The sequence below is a fragment of the Bos taurus genome, chromosome 13, assembly GCF_002263795.3.
Source record: "Bos taurus isolate L1 Dominette 01449 registration number 42190680 breed Hereford chromosome 13, ARS-UCD2.0, whole genome shotgun sequence".
NCBI classification, from domain to species: Eukaryota; Metazoa; Chordata; class Mammalia; order Artiodactyla; family Bovidae; genus Bos; species Bos taurus.
In genome coordinates, this window is record NC_037340.1 from 27,835,803 (window position 1) to 27,857,176 (window position 21,374).

Consider the following 21,374-nt stretch of genomic DNA (forward strand, 5'->3'; position numbering starts at 1 on the left):
ATATTGTATCACCATCTTCCAGAAGACAAGGTTCAATAACCCAGGATCACAAGGCTTCTAAGGAGCATAACTGAACATGGAGCCCAAGGTTATCTTTACTCTTTGCCACTACACAGTACTACATGTAATAAGCCTGTCATTATGTTCTATATCCAGATTTTAATTCCCTAGTGAAATTGATCATAATACTTACACAAAATATAGTGCTGTGTTTATTACATGGTTTTAATACTCCAGGAATAATGTTCTGTCATTTATAGTAAATTATGTCACTGAAAGGGAAGTATTATTCTTGAGTCTAGATAGGAAAAAACTTAATAGTCAAAAGATCAAAGACTGACATAACTAGATGAAAGGTTAATAGCAATGCCACTAAGGAGAATCAGATGTTATGTGATTTGATTACATGTTATCAAAAAGATGTTATCTAAATTTTACATAAAACTGATTCTTAATATTTTAATGCTAGATCAGTCTGAATCCCTTCCACATACCAACTGACTATTGAAAAGGAACTATCAGTGTTGTTATCAACAGCAAGGAAGCAATATAGTACGTATGCTGCTGCTAAGTCGCTTCAGTCGTGTCCAGCTCATAGCGACCCCATGGACTGCAGCCCACCAGGCTCCTCCGTCCATGAGATTTTCCAGGCAAGAGTACTGGAGTGGGTTGCCATTTCCTTCTCCAATGCATGAAAGTGAAAAGTGAAAGTGAAGTCACTCAGTTGTTTCCGACTCTTAGCGACCCCATGGACTGCAGCCCACCAGGCTCCTCCGTCCATGGGATTTTCCAGGCAAGAGTACTGGAGTGGGGTGCCATTATAGTTAACTGTTAAATTACAGCAAAATTTTTCTGAGCATCCCTTCTACCACCTGTCTCTGCCAACATGCCGCTGCCAAAGTCCTTTTACATGAAAAAATAGATTAAAGTAAATATTAGAGGTAGTGATTCAGGTTAAAAATACACATAAAAAAAAAATTCCAAAAAGGTGCATATAGTATTCATGGGGCATATGCAGAAGGAGCACAGTGTATGCTAAGTCACTTCAGTTGTGTCCCACTGTTTTCGACCCTAAGGACTGTAGCCCGCCAGGCTCCTCAATCCATGGGATATTCCAGACAAGAATACTGGAGTGGGTTGCCATCTCCTCCTCCAAGGGATCTTCCCAACCCAAGGATTGAACCCAAGTTGGCAGGCAGGTTCTTTACCACTAGCACCACCTGGTGGTGGGGGGGTGGGGTGCGGGGGGAGATACCCAGAAGGAGCACAGGGACTGGTCTAAATTTTAGCCTTAGGCATTTTTTAGGATCAGAAGAGAAAGCTGCATCTACCCACTAGTGCACTGCCAGGCCTTTTCTCTAACCTGAATTTAAATATCCTAGGAATACCCATATATCTATAAGTGCCTCCACGATTGTCTTGGTTCAAAAAAAGGACAGTTCTTACACCTAGATTTCTCGGGAAAATTTTTCTTTCTCATAACTATATAAGGCAAATATCTATTTACACTTAGGGGAAAAAAAAAAAAAAACTGACCAAACACAAAGACTTCTATTTATAATCTAAAACTCGCCACAAAATACAAATGTATTCATAATTATCCTAATAAGTTTTTGGTCATATAAGTAACAATATTCCAAACAGAGATTGTCCTAAAATTTTTGGTTTGTTTCCTAACATAGCAGCCTTAAACAGTATAACTCTTCTCAGTGTTATTTCATCATGGTTGTCTTCTGCAGCCATGTAAGTGTCTTCTCTGGCCTAGGGCACTTGGCTGAGCATGAGGGAACAGGCAAGCATAAAGCACGGTCAGATCCGTGAAAGCCTGTGGTCTAGTTAGACAGGATATGCATGTAACAAGATGAATTCATAATATAACAAGTAAAGGACAGAAATAATAGTGCTGGAAATAAGAGGAAAGGATGACACCAAAGGGCCAGGAGGCTTGAGAAAGGCCTTGGAAAGATGTGACTGTAAGCTTCACCTGGAAGCCATAACTTTTGTATGAGAATAAAAGGGCAAAGGCAGAAATGAGTGTGGTGTGTAAATAAGGAAAACTGACTAAGCTTATTTTACAGTGAAAAGCCAGGAGGTGGAGGGAACCATTAGCTGTGTGATAACAACAGCCCAAGTCTGCATCTTGAAACCTAGACAGGGTTTCAGGACAAAAAGAAAAGGGCCAACGGATGTCATAAAGTTTAAAGGGATGAATAACAGTCCCTGATAAGTGGCTAGTTGTCATCTAGAGCAGATTTTGACAAACTGCAGCCTACAGGCCAAAACTGGTCTGTCAGCTGTTTGACTAAGTAAAGTTTTATTGCAACATAGTCATACTCTCTTGTTGACATACTGTCTGGCTACTTTCTTGCAACAATGGCAGAGTTGAGTAGTTATGCCAGAAATTTATGACCTGTAAAGCCTGGAATACTTATTATCCGGCCCTTTACAGGAAAAGTTTACTGCCCCTGATCTAAAACAATGAGACCATTAGCAAGCCCACTGCTCCAGAAATCATGCCTTGTGATCACAATTTCTATTCAAAGTTGCTTCTAAAGTTTGCTGGACACAAACTATCCATAATAGTCTCCCGTGTTATTCAATTCAAATAATACGCTCAGAAGTAGATAATAATGTTAAACGTTACCTCCACTATAATCTGCAAAAACAAACATTTGGGGGGACCTGAACAAGTCTAGAGACCTGGGCAGAGGTGCTAAAAAGCTAAAAATGGTTTGCATCAGTGCAGCAAGGTCAGATCAAAGAGGTGTCCTAGGAGCCAGAAATCATTTCCTGCATGGAGTATGGTTCGCACACGTGGGACCTGCCAACAGTCAAGGCTTGTTTAAAGCATTCTTTTTTTATATATTTATTTATTTTTAATTGTTGATGTTTGTTTTACAATATTGTTTTGATTTCTGTCATACATCAAGCATTCTTTGATTTAGACTTGAACCTCAGTCCCACTCCAAAATTGAGGGAAATGACAGGACTCTTTCTTCAGTCCCTTCTCACTTCCTTTGCCTGGATAACTCTTCATTCTTAAAACTCCTCTCACATGTGGAATTGATCTCATCAGGGGAGCCTGTTTGCATCAAGCAGTCTGAGCCCTTCTCTGCCCTCCCAGGAAACCAACCATGGCGCTTCTCGCACACCCCACCCCTATCACTCACTTTTCTTGCCTGATGTCCCCATCATGTCTGTGTCCCTCTGGCCCAGCCCCAGGTGCTCAAACACAACTGCTGATTGACCCTAATTGTTGTCTCCGCTTCTGAGAAGGTACCTGCTGTTCCCGGATCCCTCTCAGCGTTCTGCTCGCTGTCTTCTCCACATTCTCTCCTTCCCTTTCGCTTACATCCTCATCTCTTTTCTTCTCTCAAATATCCTAGTTTTCACTAGAACATGTATTGTCCTGTACCTGGAACTGAAACCACATGTTTTCATATACCTAGAACCTTGAATAGAGGCTAAATCCTAATATCACAGGGAAGCAGGCACTGCTTCTGGAGATTTTTTTTCTGTGTGTATAGATTACTTCAGTTAAAGACTGAAAAACCTGTATTCCTTTCCCACGAGGTATTGATTACAAAGTTTACCTGAACATTAAAATTAACCATCTGTTATTAAAAACTGCTTGCACTATGGAAGGAATGGATTAACATTTCATTTAATGCTTCTTCCCAGGAGCCGAGGATAGAAACTGGCTGCAGCAGCAACAAAATATTCCAATTCATTCTTGCCCCAAATGTGGAGAAGTTCTGCCTGACATAGATACACTACTGATTCATGTTACGGACTGTATCATTTAAGTGTTGACCTTTTACCTCCCCCAAGCTGTTGGTAAATCTCATTTTTTTTTCCTCCAAGAGTTGTACTTTTGTGTCATTTGTTTCATGCAACTATTTTGGCTCATTATTTTTATTTTAGGAGAAAGAAAAATCATGTTCTATAAAGGACATTTTGGGGCACATTTCCTTAATTCGCAAAATAGAATCTTTAGCGTACCACTCTTCTAATAGGCTCGTTGTTTTTAATATTTAGTTGATGTGAACACTGAACTGTTCATGCAGGTAATGAGCGTGTGACATTGTGGATGGAGTAAAGGCGGTAGTAAGATTAGATTAGATTAGAACCTCACTGATTAGAACCTTCTAAGGAGGCAGGAAAAATGAAGTCATCACAGATTTAGTCGAGAAAAGTGTTTTTGAAGTATTTTTAAATAAATTGTTATCTTTCTTTATCCATTTAAGACAGATCTGTTTGGGGTTGTGTATATATCTTACAGTTTTATTTCAAGCACAGCACCAAAGTTATGATGTGGCTCTTTTCAGATGAGCCCTGTGAGCTTTTACTTGATCATCAGGACAAGTGAAAAACTACTGGCCTACACAAAGCAGATACAGTAGGTTTACTGGATTTCATGTAACCATCCACAGTGTGAAGTCCCCTTTTCCTTCCCTTGTGATGAAGGTACATGTTATCTACTATAGAGTAGATAGTTTATGAATGTCTAAAAAGAATGGCTATCAATTTTCTTCCTGGACCAGGCTCTATATTCATAGTCACAAAAATAGTTACCGCAAAATTTTGCTTATGAGTCTTACACATTGTTCATATATGGTTAGCTAATTTCACAGGATGTGTTTTCTGTATTCAGCTTCACATAAATTTAATACTTATTCAGATCTGTCTTGTTAATTCCATGAATATAAGCAAAATCTCTTTATTAGAGACCAGTAAGTGTTGTTTGAATTAGAAATTGTTCTTTCTAGGAAGATGGAAAGATAGGGCTTTGCCATACTTTATAAATATAGTTTACCAAGATGAGCTAATATTGGGCCATGCTTAGAAGTTATTAATGTCCTTATGTATCTATATACTAAAACATTTAAGAGAAAAGTTTAAAATCTCTTCTGTTTGGCTTTGTCCTAAGACTTTCTCCTAGACAAACCTGACTTGTGTGTGTGTGTATATGTATATATATATATATATTTTTTTTTTTAAACAGGAATTAAAACAGGTAATTACAGCTTCATTACAATAGAACACATTGCACAAATTCAATAGTAATTTAGAGTCCCCTACCTGACCCCACAGAGAATGTTTGTTTAAGACATTTCTAAAATAACTATTAAATTTTTAATTTCTTATTTATAGTTTCTAGTTTAAAATATTTTTCCTTATTATTTTATATTGGAGTAGATAAATTTCTATAGTATCCTAAATAGAAAACAAACCAAATGGTTCCACCCTTAAGTTACTGGCAATACCCTTTTGCTTTGTTCAAGTAAAAATATTAATCTGATCCCAATGGGAAGTAACAGTGTGAATGTGCTTATTAAGTCTGGCATCAAATTGTTTCCTTGGTAATTAGGACTGCAGGTGAAGGCAAGTTCATATGGTGAAGTTAAATTAAGGCTATTGTTTGGGGGACTCAAACAGTTTGGTAAATAACTTGTAAAATCTGCACATGTCTTGTTCCATTAATTTCATCTTCAAAGGTCTTGTTCTAGGTTACCATATACCTCATTGGAATTTTAGCCATGCTGTAGCCTTGTGTGGCTTAATGGGAATAATAGAAAGATGGGAACTGTGAAGAAATATGAATCAGATCAGATCAGATCAGTCGCTCAGTTGTGTCTGACTCTTTGCGACCCCATGAATCACAGCACGCCAGGCCTCCCTGTCCATCACCAACTCCCGGAGTTCACTGAAACTCACGTCCATCGAGTCACTGATGCCATCCAGCCATCTCATCCTCTGTCGTCCCCTTCTCCTCCTGCCCCCAATCCCTCCCAGCATCAGAGTCTTTTCCAATGAGTCAACTCTTCGCATGAGGTGGCCAAAGTACTGGAGTTTCAGCTTTAGCATCATTCCTTCCAAAGAAATCCCAGGGCTGATCTCCTTCATGAGCAAATGCAAATGTCACATGTAATAATTTTACAAAATTCAGTCTTCAGATATTACATGTAAAAGTAATTTTGATCTGGTCTGGTATGTAAGGAGTTTGGACATGATCACTCCTATCCTTACAATAAGAAGAAAAACTGAGCAAACTTAAAGTCATCAATGCTTTTTAAATCCTTCAGAGATCTGAGGCCACAGGGCAAACCTCTGTTCCCAAATTGGACAGACAGGCAGGCATAGAGCATCACTGATTAGAGGACCAAGGTCTCAGAAGCAGAAACCACGGTAAGAGCAAGTACCTAAGCAGAAAAACTTAAAGCTATTATTGAAGAATTGCTAAAGTCTCACATGGATGAACTCAAAAGTTAAAAACTCTAGAGGGAGCAGAGTCTTGGGGGCACCCCTGAACTTTTGTGAATTTTACTTCCACAAGCCCTACCAGATTCTCACAGTAAAGATTAGAAAAAAACTCCCCTATAATTGCAGCAGGGAGAGGGGGAAAGTAGACATTCAAAAAGACACCAGAACATTCTGCTCTTCTTAAGAAGGCCTGCCCTCAAGGGAAACTCTTTCACCTGAGCCTAACTTGCTGGGAAGTTATCAGAGCCTAAGAAACCTGGGTAAACAGATATACCTAACTTCTGTCCCCTCTAGCCTTATTATTCTCACCAGAGGAGGAGGGAAAATACTTGTAAAGGTCACTGCCCAGAGGCACAGTCTCACAAAAAAGAGTGATCATAGACCTATAGAATGCGTCCCCTCCCCACTACACCTCACCATCACATCAACAGGGCTCATATATAATAACAGTGGGTTACAACAGAAAGAATTGCACAGTCTTAAACTTTATCTAAGAAGAAGTCTGTAAGGAAACCTGGAGACAAAAGCGAACACCAGAGGAAATTTTAGCATATGACATTTACAGCTGCAGCAAACAACAAACATGGCCCAGCTCCTCACCAGATAACAAACGAGCGCAAACTAAAGGCCAGTTTACTGTAGCTCTTTTTCACCTAGTACATCATGTTCAGTGTTCAACAAAAAATTAAAAAGCATACTAAAGACAAAAATCGATGCTTTTGAACTGTGGTGTTGGAGAAGACTCTTGAGAGTCCCTTGGACTGCAAGGAGATCCAACCAGTCCATCCTGAAGGAGATCAGTCCTTGGTGTTCATTGGAAGGACTGATGCTAAAGCTGAAACTCCAATACTTCGGAGTTTAACCTCATGTGAAGAGTTGACTAATTGGAAAAGACTCTGATGCTGGGAGGGATTGGGGGCGGGAGGAGAAGGGGATGACGGAGGATGAGATGGCTGGATGACATCACTGACTCAAAGGACATGGGTTTGGGTGAACTCTGGGAGTGGGTGATGGACAGGGAGGCCTGGTGTGCTGCAGTTCATGGTGTTGCAAAGAGTCGGATATGACTGATCGACTGAACTGAACTGAACTGAAAGACAAAAAAAAAAAAAACCCACACAGTTTGTAAAGATAGAGAAGGCATCATAACCAAACTCAGACATAATAAGAATGTGAATTTAAAGCAACTGCAATTAATATCCTATAGGCTCTAATGGAAGAAAATGACAATATGCAGGAACAGAGGGGTAATATAAGCAGAGAGATGGAAACTCTTAAGAAAAAGTCAAAAGGAAACACTAGAAATCAAAAATCCTGTAACAGAAATGAAGAATGCCTATGATGGGCTTATCAGAAGACTGACCATGGCTGAGGAAAGACTCGGTAAGCTTGAAGAAATGTCATGAGAAACTTCCAAAACTGAAAAGCAAATGGAACAAGAAATTAAGAAATACAATATCCAAGAAATGTGAGATAGTTATAAAAAGCATAACAAATGTACAGTGAGAATACCAGGTAGGAGAGAAGGGGACAAAGGAATGTCTGAAGTAATAATGGCTGAAGATTTTCAAAAATTAATTACAGGCACAAACCACAGATATAGGAAACTCAGAGAACATGACTTGAGATAAATGCCCCAGAAATCTTCACTTAAGTATATCATGTGCAAAAGGCAGAAATTCAAAACCAAACAAAATTTTTTTGAAAGAAGCCAGAAGGGAAAAAATCTTACCTGTAGAGGAGCAAGGATAAGACATATATGAGACCTCTCTTCAGCAACCATACAATCAAGAAAGCTGAGAGTGAAAAACCACCAACCTGGAATTCTGTGTGTATGAAAATCATCCTTCAAAAGTGAAGGAGAAGTAGGCAGATGGAATCTGTTGCCAGTAGACCAGCTTTGCAAGAAATGTTAAAAGTTCATCAGAGAAAAGGAAAATTATATAGACCAGAAACTCTGATCTGCATAAGAAAAAAAGAGCATTAGACAATGTTGTTTTAGTCGCTAAGTTGCGTCTCTTTGTGACCCTATGGACTGTAGCCCACCAGGCTCTTCTGTCCATGGGATTCCCCAGGCAAGAATACTGGAGTGGATTGCCCTTCCCTTATGCAGGGGATCTTCCCAACCTAGAGATTGAACCCATGTCTCCTGCACTGGCAGGCTGATTCTTTACCACTGACCACCTGGGAAGCCCCAAGAGAAAGAATACATGAAGATAAAGTCATTTATTTTTCTTATTCTTAATTAACAGACAATGGTTTCTTCAGAGTAACAATAGCTACATGTATTTCATGATTATTTAATGGATAAATGAAATAAATGACAATAATATTTTAAGGGAAGGAATGAAGAATTGGGGAATCTCTGTTACAAGGTATTTTCCCTACCCATGACGTGGTATAGTATTCTTTGAAAGTGAACTTGGATTAGTAGTCAATGTATATTGCAAACTTTAGGGCACCCTCCCCCTTGCAAAAAAAAGTTTTAGAAGTATAATTGATGTGCTAAGAGAAGAATGGGCTTCCCTTGTGGCTCAGTTGGTAAAGAATTTGCCTGCAATACAGGACACTTTGGTTCGATCCCTGGGTTGGGAAGATCCCCTGGAGAAGGGAAAGGCTACCCACTCCAGTATTTTGGCCTGAAGAATACCATGAACTGTCCATGGGGTTTTTCAGTTCAGTTCAGTTCAGTCGCTCAGTCGTGTCCAACTCTTTGTGACCCCATGAATTGCAGCACTCCAGGCCTCCCTGTCCGTCACCAACTCCCAGAGTTCACTCAAACTCATGTCCATCGAGTCAGTGATGCCATCCAGCCATCTCATCCTCTGTCGTCCCCTTCTCCTCCTGCCCCCAATCATGAAGTCTAAAGAGTGAAGTCAAGTGGGCCTTAGGAAGCATCACTACCAACAAAGCTAGTGGACGTGATGGAATTCCAGTTGAGCTGTTTCAGATCCTAAAAGATGATGCTGTGAAAGTGCTGCACTCAATATGCCAACAAATCTGGAAAACTCAGCAGTGGCCACAGGACTGGAAAAGGTCAGTTTTCATTCCAATCGCAAAGAAAGGCAATGCCAAAGAATATTCAAACTACTACACAATTGCACTCATCTCACATGCTAGCAGCTGCTGCTGCTAAGTCACTTCAGTCATGTCCGACTCTGTGTGACCCCATAGACGGCAGCCTACCAGGCTCCCCCCGTCCCTGGGATTCTCCAGGCAAGAATACTGGAGTGGGTTACCATTTCTTTCTCCAATGCATGAAAGTGAAAAGTGAAAGTGAAGTCGCTCAGTTGTATCCGACTCTTAGCGACCCCATGGACTGCAGCCTACCAGGCTCCTCCGTCCATGGGATTTTCCAGGCAAGAGTACTGGAGTGGGGTGCCACATGCTAGCAGAGTAATGCTTAAAATTCTGAAGCCAGGCTTTAACAGTACATGAACCGTGAACTTCCAGATGTTCAAGCTGGATTTAGAAAAGGCAGAGGAACCAGAGACCAAATTGCCAACATCCATTGGATCATCGAAAAAGCAAGAGAGTTCCAGAAAAACATCTACTTCTGCTTTATTGACTACGCCAAAGCCTTTGACTGTGTGGATCACAATAAACTGTGGAAAATTCTGAAAGAGATGGGAATACCAGACCACCTGAACTGCCTCTTGAGAAATCTGTATGCAGGTCAGGAAGGAACAGTTAGAATTGGACATGGAACAACAGACTGTTTCCAAATAGGGAAAGGAGTACATCAAGGCTGTATATTGTCATCCTGCTTATTTAATTTATATGCAGAGTACATCATGTGAAATGCTGGACTGGATGAAGCCCAAGCTGGAATCAAGATTGCCAGGAGAAATATCAATAACCTCAGATATGCAGATGACACCACCCTTATGGCAGAAAGTGAAGAGGAACTAAAAAGCCTCTTGATGAAAGTGAAAGAGGAGAGGAAAAAGTTGGCTTAAAGCTCACATTCAGAAAACTAAGATCATGGCATCTGGTCCCATCACTTCATGGCATATAGATGGGGAAACAGTGGAAACTGTCAGACTTTATTTTTGGGGGCTCCAAAATCACTACAGATGGTGACTGCAACCATGAAATTAAAAGACGCTTACTCCTTGGAAGGAAAGTTATGACCAACCTAGATAGCATATTCAAAAGCAGAGATATTACTTTGCCAACAAAGGTCCGTCTGGTCAAGGCTATGGTTTTTCCAGTGGTCATGTATAGATGTGAGAGTTGGACTGTGAAGAAAGCTAAATGCAGAATTGATGCTTTTGAACTGTGGTGTTGGAGAAGACTTGCGAGTCCCTTGGACTGCAAAGAGATCCAACCAGTCCATTCTAAAGGAGATCAGTCCTGGGTGTTCTTTGGAAGGAATGATGCTAAAGCTGAAACTCCAATACTTTGGCCACCTCATGCAAGGAGTTGACTCATTGGAAAAGACTCCAATGCTGGGAGGGATTGGGGGCAGGAGGAGAAGGGGACGACAGAGGATGAGATGGCTGGATGGCATCACCGACTCGATGCACATGAGTTTCAGTGAACTCCGGGAGTTGGTGATTGACAGGGAGGCCTGGCGTGCTGCAATTCATGGGGTCCCAAAGAGTCAGACATGACTGAGTGACTGAACTCAACTGAACTGATGCAGATGACACCACCCTTATGGCAGAAAGTGAAGAACTACTAAAGAGCCTCTTGATGAACGTGAAAGAGGAGAGTGAAAAAGTTGCCTCAAAACTCAACATTAAGAAAACTAAGATCATGGCATCTGGTCCCATCACTTCATGGGAAATAGATGGAGAAACAATGGAAATTGAAAGACTTTATTTTGGGGGCTCCAAAAATGACTGCAGATGGTGAGTGACTGCAGCCATGAAATTAAGACGCTTGCTCCTTGGAAGAAAAGTTACGGCCAACCTAGCATATTAAAAAGCAGAGACGTTACTTTGCCAACAAAGGTCCATCTAGTCAAGGCTATGGTTTTTCTAGTAGTCATGTATGGATGTGAGAGTTGGACTATAAAGAAAGCTGAGCACTGAAGAATTGATGCTTTTGAACTGTGATGTTGGAGAAGACTCTTGAGAGTCCCTTGGATAGCAAGGAGATCCAACCAATCCATCCTAAAGGAAATCAGTCCTGAATATTCATTGGAAGTACTGATGCTGAATCTGAAACTCCAGTCCTTTGGCCACCTGATGCGAAGAGCTGACTCATTAGAAAAGACCCTGATGCTGGGAAAACTTGAAGGTGAGAGAAGAAGGGGACAACAGAGGATGAGATGGTTCGATGGCATCACTGACTCTATGGACATGAGTTTGAGTAAGCTCCGGGAGTTGGTGAAAGACAGGGAAGCTTGGTGTGCTGCAGTCCATGGGATTGCAAAGAGTCAGACACGACTGAGCAACTGACCTGAACTGAAGAGAAGAGAGAAAATGGAGTAACTTAAATGCTGCATTAAAACCAGAAAAGTCAGAATAGATTGAAAGATAACAGAAGAAACCAAGAACAAGGGCAATGAATAGGAAACAGTAAAAATGAGATAGATATTAATCCAATTACCAAGAATCAATTTAAACATCGTTGGTCTAAATACACCAGTTAAAAAACAAACTTTGAGAATGAATAAAAAACAAGACTCACCTATATGCTACATACAAGAAACCCACTTTGAATATACAGACACATACACATTAAGTGTAAAAAGATGGACTGAACATATAATCAAAAAAAGATGGCGTAGCTATATTAATTTCAGACAAAGACTCAAAGCAAGGAAAATTATCAGGGATAAAGGGCCATTATGAAATGATGAAGGAATCAATTCTCTAAGAAGACATACAATCTCTGTTATATATGTACCTAAAGACAGCATCAAAATACATAAGGCAAAAGCTGATAAAACTGTAAGGGGAAAAACATGAATCCACTAGTGTAGTTGGAGACTTCAAAATCCTTCTATTGGTGATTAACAGACCTAACAGGCCAAAAAAATCATTAACATAGTTGACTTGAACAGCATCAGTCAACTAGATCTAACTTCATATTCTATATATGACAGAATACACATTCTTCTTAGGCTCACATCCAAGCCATAAAACAGCTTTAAAAATTTTAAACAACAGAAATTATACACAGTGTGTTCTCATGCCACAATGGAACTAAACTAGAAATCAGTAACAAAGATACCTAGAAACTCTCAAAACACTTGGAGATTAAATACACTCTGTAAATACATGCCTAATGAAGTCTCAAGAAAAGTTTAAATATAAACTAAATGGAATAAAATATAGCATCAAAATTTGGGGATGAAATGAAAGCACTGGAAATGTGTAGCACTGAATGCATAAGTGGAAAAGATGATCAATCTAACATCAATAACTAAAGCTTTTTTGAAAATAAAACTATAAAAAGAATGGCAAGTTAAACACAAAATAAGCAGAAGAAAATAATGGGAAAAAATGAGACCAAAAATCAGTGAAATTTAAACCAAGAAATCATTAGAGAAAATCGATGAAACCAAAGCTGGTTCTTTGAAACAATCAATAAAACTGATAAACCTCTAGTCATGTTAATTAAGAAGAAACACATATTACCAATATCAATACACTATGAACAAGTGGAACTTGAAATTAAAACACTCTTAACATCTACATTAATATCCCAAAATGAAATGCTTAGTTATAAATCTAGTAAAATATGTATAAGATCTGATGAAAGACAAAGAACTAAATAAATGGAGAGATACTCCATGTTCTTGTACAGGAGACTCAATATTGTGAAGACTGCCCCAACCTGATCTACAGATTCCAAGTAATTCCAATTAAAATCCCAAATTATTTTGTGGCTATTAATAAAGCAAAATATCCAGAATAGCCAACACAGTATTGAGTGAGAACAGTTGGACGATGACAGTAACTTCAAGACTTACTATAAAACTACAGTAAAAAGCAGGGTGGTACTGGTGAAAGAGTAGATAAATACATGAATGGAACAGAGTAGAGAGCCCAGAAATAGACCCAGAGAGTCCACTAGTCTTTGACAAAGAAGCAAAAGCAATTCCATAGAGAAAAGACAGTATTTTCAACAAATGCTGAAATGCTGGCACAATATCCAAATGCGAGAAAAAGATTCTAGACACAGACCTTACACCTTTCACAAAAACTAACTCAAGCCACAGACCAGGAATACATCTTTACAAAACATATATCCGAAAAAGGACTGGTATGAAAATTCTTAAAATGCAACAATAAGGAAACAGCCCAATTTTTTAAAGGGAAGTGAGATAATACATACCTCACCAAAGATGTACAGTTGGCAAATACTGAAAGGATGCTAAACATCTTATGTCGTTGAAAGTGAAAGTGTTAGTAGCTCAGTTGTGTCCGACTCTTTGCAACCCCATAGACTGTAGCCCCCCAGGCGTCTCTGTCCATGGGATTTCCCACGCACGAATACTGGAGTGGGTTGCTGTGCCCTTCCCCAGGGGATCTTCCAGACCCAGGGATTGAACCCGGGTCTCCTGCATTGCAAGCAGATTCTTTACCACTGAGAAGCCCATATGTCATTAGGGGATTGGAAATTCCAGCAAGATACCATCACATACTTATTAGAATGGCTACTAATTCAAAACAATACCACCACCAAATTCACCTGGGGAGTATGTGGAACAACAGGAATTCATTGCTGGTGGAACTGCCGAATGGTACTTTGGAAGACAGTTCAGCAATTTGTTGCAAAACTAAGCACACAATCCTTGCTATTTACCCAGATGAACTGAAAAGTTACATCCACACAAAACTTGCACCTGAATGTTTGTAATAGTTTTACTCATAACTGCCAAAACTTGGAAGAAACCAAGATGTCCTTCAAAAGGTAAATGGGTAGTCAAACTATGGATATCATATCCATATGACAGAATACTATTCAGTGGTATTAATAAAAAGAAATAAGCTAGTATCTAACCACAAAAAGACATGGAGGAACCTTAATTGCATATTGTCAAGTGAAAGAAACTATTCTGAAATGACTACATACTGTATGCTTTGAGCTGTGTAACACTCTGGAAAAAGCAAAACTGTAAGTATAGTAAAAAAAAAAAAAAAATCAGTGGTTACCAGGGGTTAGATGGAAGGAGGAATGAATAGTAAGAGCACAGATGATGTTTAGGGCAATAAAACTATTCTGGATAATACTGATGGTGGATACCTCTGTCAAAACCTATCAAATGTATAACATAAAGAGGGAATCTTAATGTAAACTATGTCATCATTGTTCATTTGCTAAGTCATGTCCAGCTCTTTGCCGGACGTAGAATCCCATGGACTGTAGCACACCAGGCTTCTCTGTCCTCCATTATCTCCCAGAATTTGCTCAAGTTCATGTCCATCAAGTTGGTGATGGTATCTAACCATCTTATCCTCTGCTGCCCCCTCCTCCTTCTGCCTTCAATCTTTCCCAGCATCAGGGTCTTTTCCAGTGAGTCAGCTCTTCACATCAAGTGGCCAAAGTATTGGAGCTTCAGCATCAGTCCTTCCAATGAATGTTCAGGGTAACTATAGACTTTAGTTAATAATAATAATGTGCCAATATTGGCTCATTGGTTGTAACAAAAAGTCTGATACTAAGGCAGGATGTTAATAATAAAATTGTGCAAGGGGCTATGTGGGAACTCTATTCTTTCCACTCAATTTTTCTGTAATCCTAAAGTTACTCTAAAAAATAAGTATTTTCTTAAAAAATGAAAAAACCTTTGAACTATATATGATTAATATGAATACACATATATTGTGTACATCATACAATCAAGATTCTGGTAAAAACTGCCTAACAATTTCATCTGACCCATAATGAACAGACTCTGTTGGAATTGGTTTTAATGAGGTATCAGATTCATTATGCTATCATTAGTTCAATGGAAGAAAGCTGACATAACAGCCAGTTGCAGCATTAAGTGTAACAGGAATCAAGTATATGAACCAATATTCAAATGTTTCCATGAAAGAAGGAAAGGTACCAAAACTGCTTTGGTATGAAGGGCAAAAAGTAGAAATAATTTTATATCCTCTTTGGTATCTTTTGACTTCCAGAGTTTGTCATTTTAAAAATTATTGAAGGAACATTATGTTCTCATTGTGAAGATGCTAGTCATCACCGAATACCATAGGTGTTCTTCTTTTCTAGCCAAATAATTACAAAGATATGAAGTATAATACAAAAAAAAATACTGGCTCAGGAACTCTCACTGTTTATGTAGCAATTTTGTCCTTTAAATATATGGATCCATAATCATGGGTAACATTTATTCCACATACATAAAGTATATATTGTAGTTAACTCAGCAAAAACCAAGGAAGCAATGTGTTGAATGTTCTTATGAATTAATTAAAACCAGCAAGGCTAGAGAGTTTATTAGCTTCTCTTGTAAAACATCAGTAGAGATGGAGAACATACCCTATTGCTTAAAGTAACCTCTAGATAGTTTGAAAAGCAACAGACATTTATTTGGGCAACAGAGACAATATTCTATTAGGAAAACTAGAGGTTGGGGTTCCTCTTTCTCAGAGGGGTCATTCATCTCTCAGTAGAGTGTTACATCTGAGGAAGGATAATATTTTTTTCAGTAAAGAGTTTTGTCCAGATAGCTGGACAAATCCAAGTTTGGGATAAGACTCGAGAGTATTCGGTACCATGAAGCATGAGACATGAAGGCATGTGTAAACAGATGCCTACAGGCAGGTGACAGGGGTGCTATGGAAACTGGCCGTTACTCCTAGATCTGATTTTGAATAGCACTGCTTTCTGCTGGGCCTATCATCTGGCATGTTAACCCCCAGAAACATACTCTAAGATACTCTGCTTCTAAAATCTCTAGAGAACTCAATAAACCTACACTTGAAGCCCTGATATGTCCCCTTGGCTTGGGTCACAAACCTAAAGGTAGTGCTGAAACCTCCACACCATCACCTCAGGCTGAACTCACCATGTCTACACTGTGTAAACCAAATTCTGCCTCTATAATTCTGCTGGTCTCCCAGCTATTGCTAATGTGGCGATCATCCTCTCTTCTTCCTGCCAAAGACAACTTTCCTTTGGTTAGTTACCAAAGCAGGTAAATTTCCTTCATAACATATTTCCCATTCTTCTCTTCCCTTCAGCTCTCAAAGTCTGAGACTCTCACGATCTCCTATGGAGCTTCTTTGCCTCCAGTTTCTGGTATATCCAATTCCTGAGCACCTATCTTTGTTAGCTTAATCATCCTAAGCATTGCTTGATAAAGTAGTAAGAATAAAAGTTAATACACATTTAATGCTTACTTACATGTGCTGGGCACACTGCAAATTTTTAAATTTTTGTCATGAATTCCCTGTGAAATAACTATGATTGTTCTTGTTTTGTAGGTGGGTAAGTTGGCGCTCAGAGAGGTTAACTAATTTAGCCAAGGCTGCATAGTTAGTATGTGGCAGTTAAAAATCACACCGTCTTAACTCCAGAGCCTAAGCACTTAGCCACACCTTCCCCTATCTAGCTCTTGGACCTTCCTCCCCCACCTGCTCAAACATGGTCCTTTTAACACTTACAGAATAAAGTTCTTGACTTGGTATTTATCATCTGCCACACACTTTGATTTACCAACTTTAAAAAAAAATGTTTTGACCTCACCTACTCTTTCACCTCTTCAGCAAAATTGGTGCCCCCTAGTCACCTTATGTTCAGAGAAGGCGATGGCACCCCACTCCAGTACTCTCGCCTGGAAAACTCCATGGATGGAAAGCCTGGTGGGCTGCAGTCCATGGGGTTGCTAAGAGTCGAACACGACTGAGCAACTTCACTTTCACTTTCATCCATTGGAGAAGGAAATGGCAACCCACTCCAGTGTTCTTGCCTGGAGAATGCCAGGAACGGGGGAGCCTGGTGGGCTGCCGTCTATGGGGTCGCACAGAGTCGGACACAATTGAAGCGACTTGGCAGCAGCAGTAGCAGCAGTCACCTTATGTAATTTGTCTTTTATGCATAGATCACATCTCCCAAATTAGACGTCTTTGCCCACCCTTGCCCAAAAGAAGCATTAAGTGATTATGACTGATAGATCAGATCAGATCAGTCGCTCAGTCGTGTCTGACTCTTTGCAACCCCATGAATCGCAGCATGCCAGGCCTCCGTATCTATCACCAACTCCCGGAGTTCACTCAGACTCACGTCCATCGCGTCAGTGATGCCATCCAGCCATCTCATCCTCTGTCGTCCCCTTCTCCTCCTACCCCCAATCCCTCCCAGCATCAGTCTTTTCCAATGAGTCAACTCTTCACATGAGGTGGCCAAAGTATTGGAGTTTCAGCTTTAGCATCAGTCCTTCCAAAGAAATCCCAGGGCTGATCTCCTTCAGAATGGACTGGTTGGATCTCCTTGCAGTCCAAGGGACTCTCAAGAGTCTTCTCCAACACCACAATTCAAAAGCATCAATTCTTCGGCGCTCAGCCTTCTTCACAGCCCAACACTCACATCCATACATGACCACAGGAAAAACCATAGCCTTGACTAGATGGACCTTTGTTGGCAAAGTAATGTCTCTGCTATGACTGATAACCAGTGTGTAAAAATGTACTGGAAATTCTCATTTGATCCTTCCTGAAACCGTCTAACCCAGGTATTGCTTTCATCAGCACTCTAGAGACGAAAAAAAATGAGCCCTCCAAAGCTAAGTGATTTGCTAAGGAGGCAATGCTCTCAACATTTTCTCTCTGTAAACATTTCGTGTGTGCCAGGTACAAGCAAGAGGAGAGAGAGGAAGAGATAGGACCATGAAGAAGATACAGTCCCTTGTCTTCAGATGCTGACATTTTGATGGGAAGAAGTAGAAAACATTTACTCCCAACTCTGACGCAATTGCCAAAGTCTAAGGAGCACGCACTCCTCTACAAACAGTGGTTTCTACTGTGTTAAAGAATGTGACCTAGTCTTTCCTTCTCATTTTACAGACGATGATGATATTACTTCCCCAAGATAAGACAGAGGTAAAAGTGGACCAGACTTTTTAGTCCAATTATATCAACACAAGATTGTAAAATAATCAACTAAAAGAAATAATCAACCACATCTGTATACAGGCAACGCAGCCACCGGCAATCGGTGAGGGCAGGGGGAAAGTTTGCAATGGGTTCCGCGGTCTAAGCCTCAATGTCTAGGCTTGTCGGCATCAAGAGTTACCCTCCACCTCGCAGGAAGAGAAAACGAGGCTCAGAATCGGATGACACAGTCAGTCCCAGAAAGTGTCAGGACACAAAAAGACACATCTACTTCCGGACGCCGGAAGACTTAACCGGAGAAGCCTAGGACTTCACCGACCGGAAGTTCCCCTGCCCCCCACCCCCCCAAAAGGGCGCCGGTCACGTGAGCCAATCTGATTGCTAAACGCAACGGTCACCTTCTCCCCGCCCCCTTGAGGTCGTTTCCGCCCAGAGCTCTGAAGTAGCCAATCGTACAGGCGCGAGGAGGCGTGCGTCTGACGTCAGAAGCAGGGGCGGAGAGGAGTTGGAATTTTGGCGGGTCCGGCTGTGCAGAGTAGAGGGGTGAGTGAGGAGCCGGGTAAGAAGCGGGTCTGCGAGTATTGAGGGGTAGGTTGAGGGGCCGCCGAAGGCGTCTGTGTGAGTTTAACGAGCTCCTAGGGCGAGAGGCGCGGAGCTCGGGGGCGCTTAGGTGGGTGAGACTGGAACTACGCGAACGCGGAGGTGGCTTGGGCCGAGCGCTGGGCTGGCGCTGGGCTGACGCGGGGCCGGGCGGGCGGGAGGGAGGGCCTTGTGTGCGGAGCCGTGGACGGTTCCGGAGCTGGGAAAGGCGGGTAGTTCCGAGAGGTGCCAGGCGTTCGGCCGTCCAAGCTGTGTAAGGGTCCATTTTTTTCTCTTTAAAGGTAACCGTTTAAAACGTTTTCTAAATACATGCCGTTTGGACTCTCTCTTTTATAAATTTATGCTTAAATTTATGATTTGCTAATAGGGCTGCAAGGCTCTCATCACATTTACTTTCGTGTTATCCAGTTTAAAGTGGGTGAAAAAGTGAAAGTGAAGTCTCTCAGTCGTGTCCGATTCTTTGCGACCCCATGGACTGTAGCCTACCAGGCTCCTCCGTGCATCGAATTTTCCAGGCAAGAATACTGGAGTGGGTTGCCATTTCCTTTTTCAAGAGATCATCCCGACCCAGGGATTGAACCCTGGTCTTCCTCATTGTAGGCGGGCGCTTTACCGTCTGAGCCACCAGGGAACAGATAACAAACAGGTACACCATAGTGGAATGTGCGATAAAGTCGTAAAGCAGTGAGGTGAGAGGATTCCAGGGGCCTAGTCAGATAGAGTGGTCTGGAAAGGATTAGAAAAACTGGTAGTTAAGCAGACTGAGAAATGAGAAGGAGATAGGGGAGAGCTTTCCAAAGAGGCCTGAAAGCACTTGCGTGTTCAAGAAGTTCAAAGCAGGCTAGTCTGGATGAAGCATTATTGCGGGGTTGGGGTCGGGTGGAGTGGTTGTAGAAAAAATGAGGAAGTGAAAGTAGATAGGAGAGCGAATAGGCTTTGTAAATTTTGTTCTAAGGGCAATGGAAAACTAATTAGAATTTTATTAAGGGAATACTGCGATCTGACTTATGTTCTTAAAAGATTGCAGATATTGCTGAGGAAAGAAAAGATCATTGTCGTGTTTACACAGAGAATAAATTTCAGAGGGACAGAGAATCTAATACAGTATTCCAGGCAAAAGATTGATGGTGACTTGGACTAGGTTTATGGATGAAATTGGGGAGAAGTAGAAGATTTTCGACTGAAAGAGTTGAAAACCAGAGTGACTGAGCAGGAGGTCTGTACTGGCCATCAGGGAACGGTGTTGTAATTAATCTTTCCCCAGTAGGGGGCTCTGAGCTATACACTGAGTTCTAGATACTAAACAAGGCTCAGCACCCAGATGCTCTCCTTAAGACATCAGTACTCTCATGATTTTCCCACCTGGCTGCTTAGGTCAGAGTCTTCTCAGATGGCTCACTGGTAACAGAATCCTCCTGCCCGTGCTGGAGATGTGGGTTTGATCCCTGGGTGGGAAAGATCCCCTGGAGAAGGTCATGGCAACCCATTCCAGTATTCTTGCCTGGAGAATCCATGGATAGAGGAGCCTGGTGGGCTACAGTCCATGGGATCACAAGAAGTCAGACACGACTGAGCAACTGAGCACAGCATAGAAGATTTTAGCAATATATTGAAGAAAGAACCCTTAGCATTTGTCAGATGGTCCTAGATGATGGGGGTGGGGGGTAGGGTGGGAGGTGGGTTGGTTATAGAAATGACCAAGACAGTTTTCCCCTATCCAACCCTCAGGAACCTTACAGTCTTGCAGATTCCCCAGTTGACAGCACAGTGCCAGACACATGATGGATTGTGGGAATGTCTGGTGAATAAATGAAAAGAAAGCACAGTAATTAATCCTTGACATCGAACTTGTCAAGATCATATATATTATAGAGCACTTATAAGTTAAACAATAGCCTAGAACATTTACACTTTTTTCTTGTAGTTTTAAAAATCATTTTAAATGAAAAGAGGAAAGTGCACAGGATAATATAAAGTTATCCTACTTAGCTATGCCAGCTATTCCTCTGAGCATCATAATACCTGTTCACAGTTTATCTCATCCACGTAATCTAGTATCACACAAACAACTCTGTACCTCAATGAAGTTTGCATAACAGTAGCTTGCAGACAAGACACATCCATACAAGGAGGGAGAGAAAGTTGGTGGTGGGGTGAGAAATGGCCAGAGCCCGGATTAATTCTGAGCTTAAGCTCCTACAATTTGTAGGATGCTGGATTGGTTGGATATGTAATGTGAGAGAGAACAGTTGAGAGTGATTTTTTCCTACGTTGATTCCACACAGCCAAGGTTCTGCACTGCTGCCATCTCCTGGGCACCTGATACTCCTTCAGTTTTCCATCACCACTGTTCACTTGACAGCATGGATGGTGAGTCCTGGCAGTTTTCTCAATTTCCCTTTGTTTCATGAAAATTCAATCTTTTGCCCATGGGCTTGCTGTTACTTATCTCTCTCTCTCTCTGTTAGTCACTAAGTCGTGTTCAGC

The 21,374-nt window shown here is 41.0% G+C and overlaps 2 protein-coding genes across 13 annotated transcripts in view; both read left to right on the forward strand.

Annotated features, from left to right (window-relative positions):
• The window catches only part of OPTN (optineurin), a 38,869-nt gene extending 35,006 nt beyond the window's left edge, over positions 1–3,863 (forward strand). For all 6 annotated transcript variants that reach the window (NM_001034602.1, XM_059892685.1, XM_005214208.5 and 3 more), the window contains one exon: positions 3,682–3,863. In NM_001034602.1, the coding sequence (NP_001029774.1) occupies positions 3,682–3,806 (125 nt within the window). In that variant the 3' untranslated portion in view covers positions 3,807–3,863. The remainder of the gene's footprint in view (positions 1–3,681) is intronic.
• A 14,931-nt stretch (positions 3,864–18,794) lies between these two features.
• The window catches only part of MCM10 (minichromosome maintenance 10 replication initiation factor), a 36,727-nt gene continuing 34,147 nt past the window's right edge, over positions 18,795–21,374 (forward strand). For 2 of the 7 annotated variants that reach the window (XM_005214307.5, XM_002692097.7), the window contains exons 1-2: positions 18,795–18,830; positions 21,173–21,257. In XM_005214307.5, the coding sequence (XP_005214364.1) occupies positions 21,251–21,257 (7 nt within the window). In that variant the 5' untranslated portion in view covers positions 18,795–18,830; positions 21,173–21,250. Of the gene's footprint in view, positions 18,958–19,049; positions 19,169–21,172; positions 21,258–21,374 lie in introns of those variants that run through there. The other 5 variants (XM_005214308.3, XM_005214309.5, XM_005214310.5 and 2 more) reach the window with 5 other exon arrangements.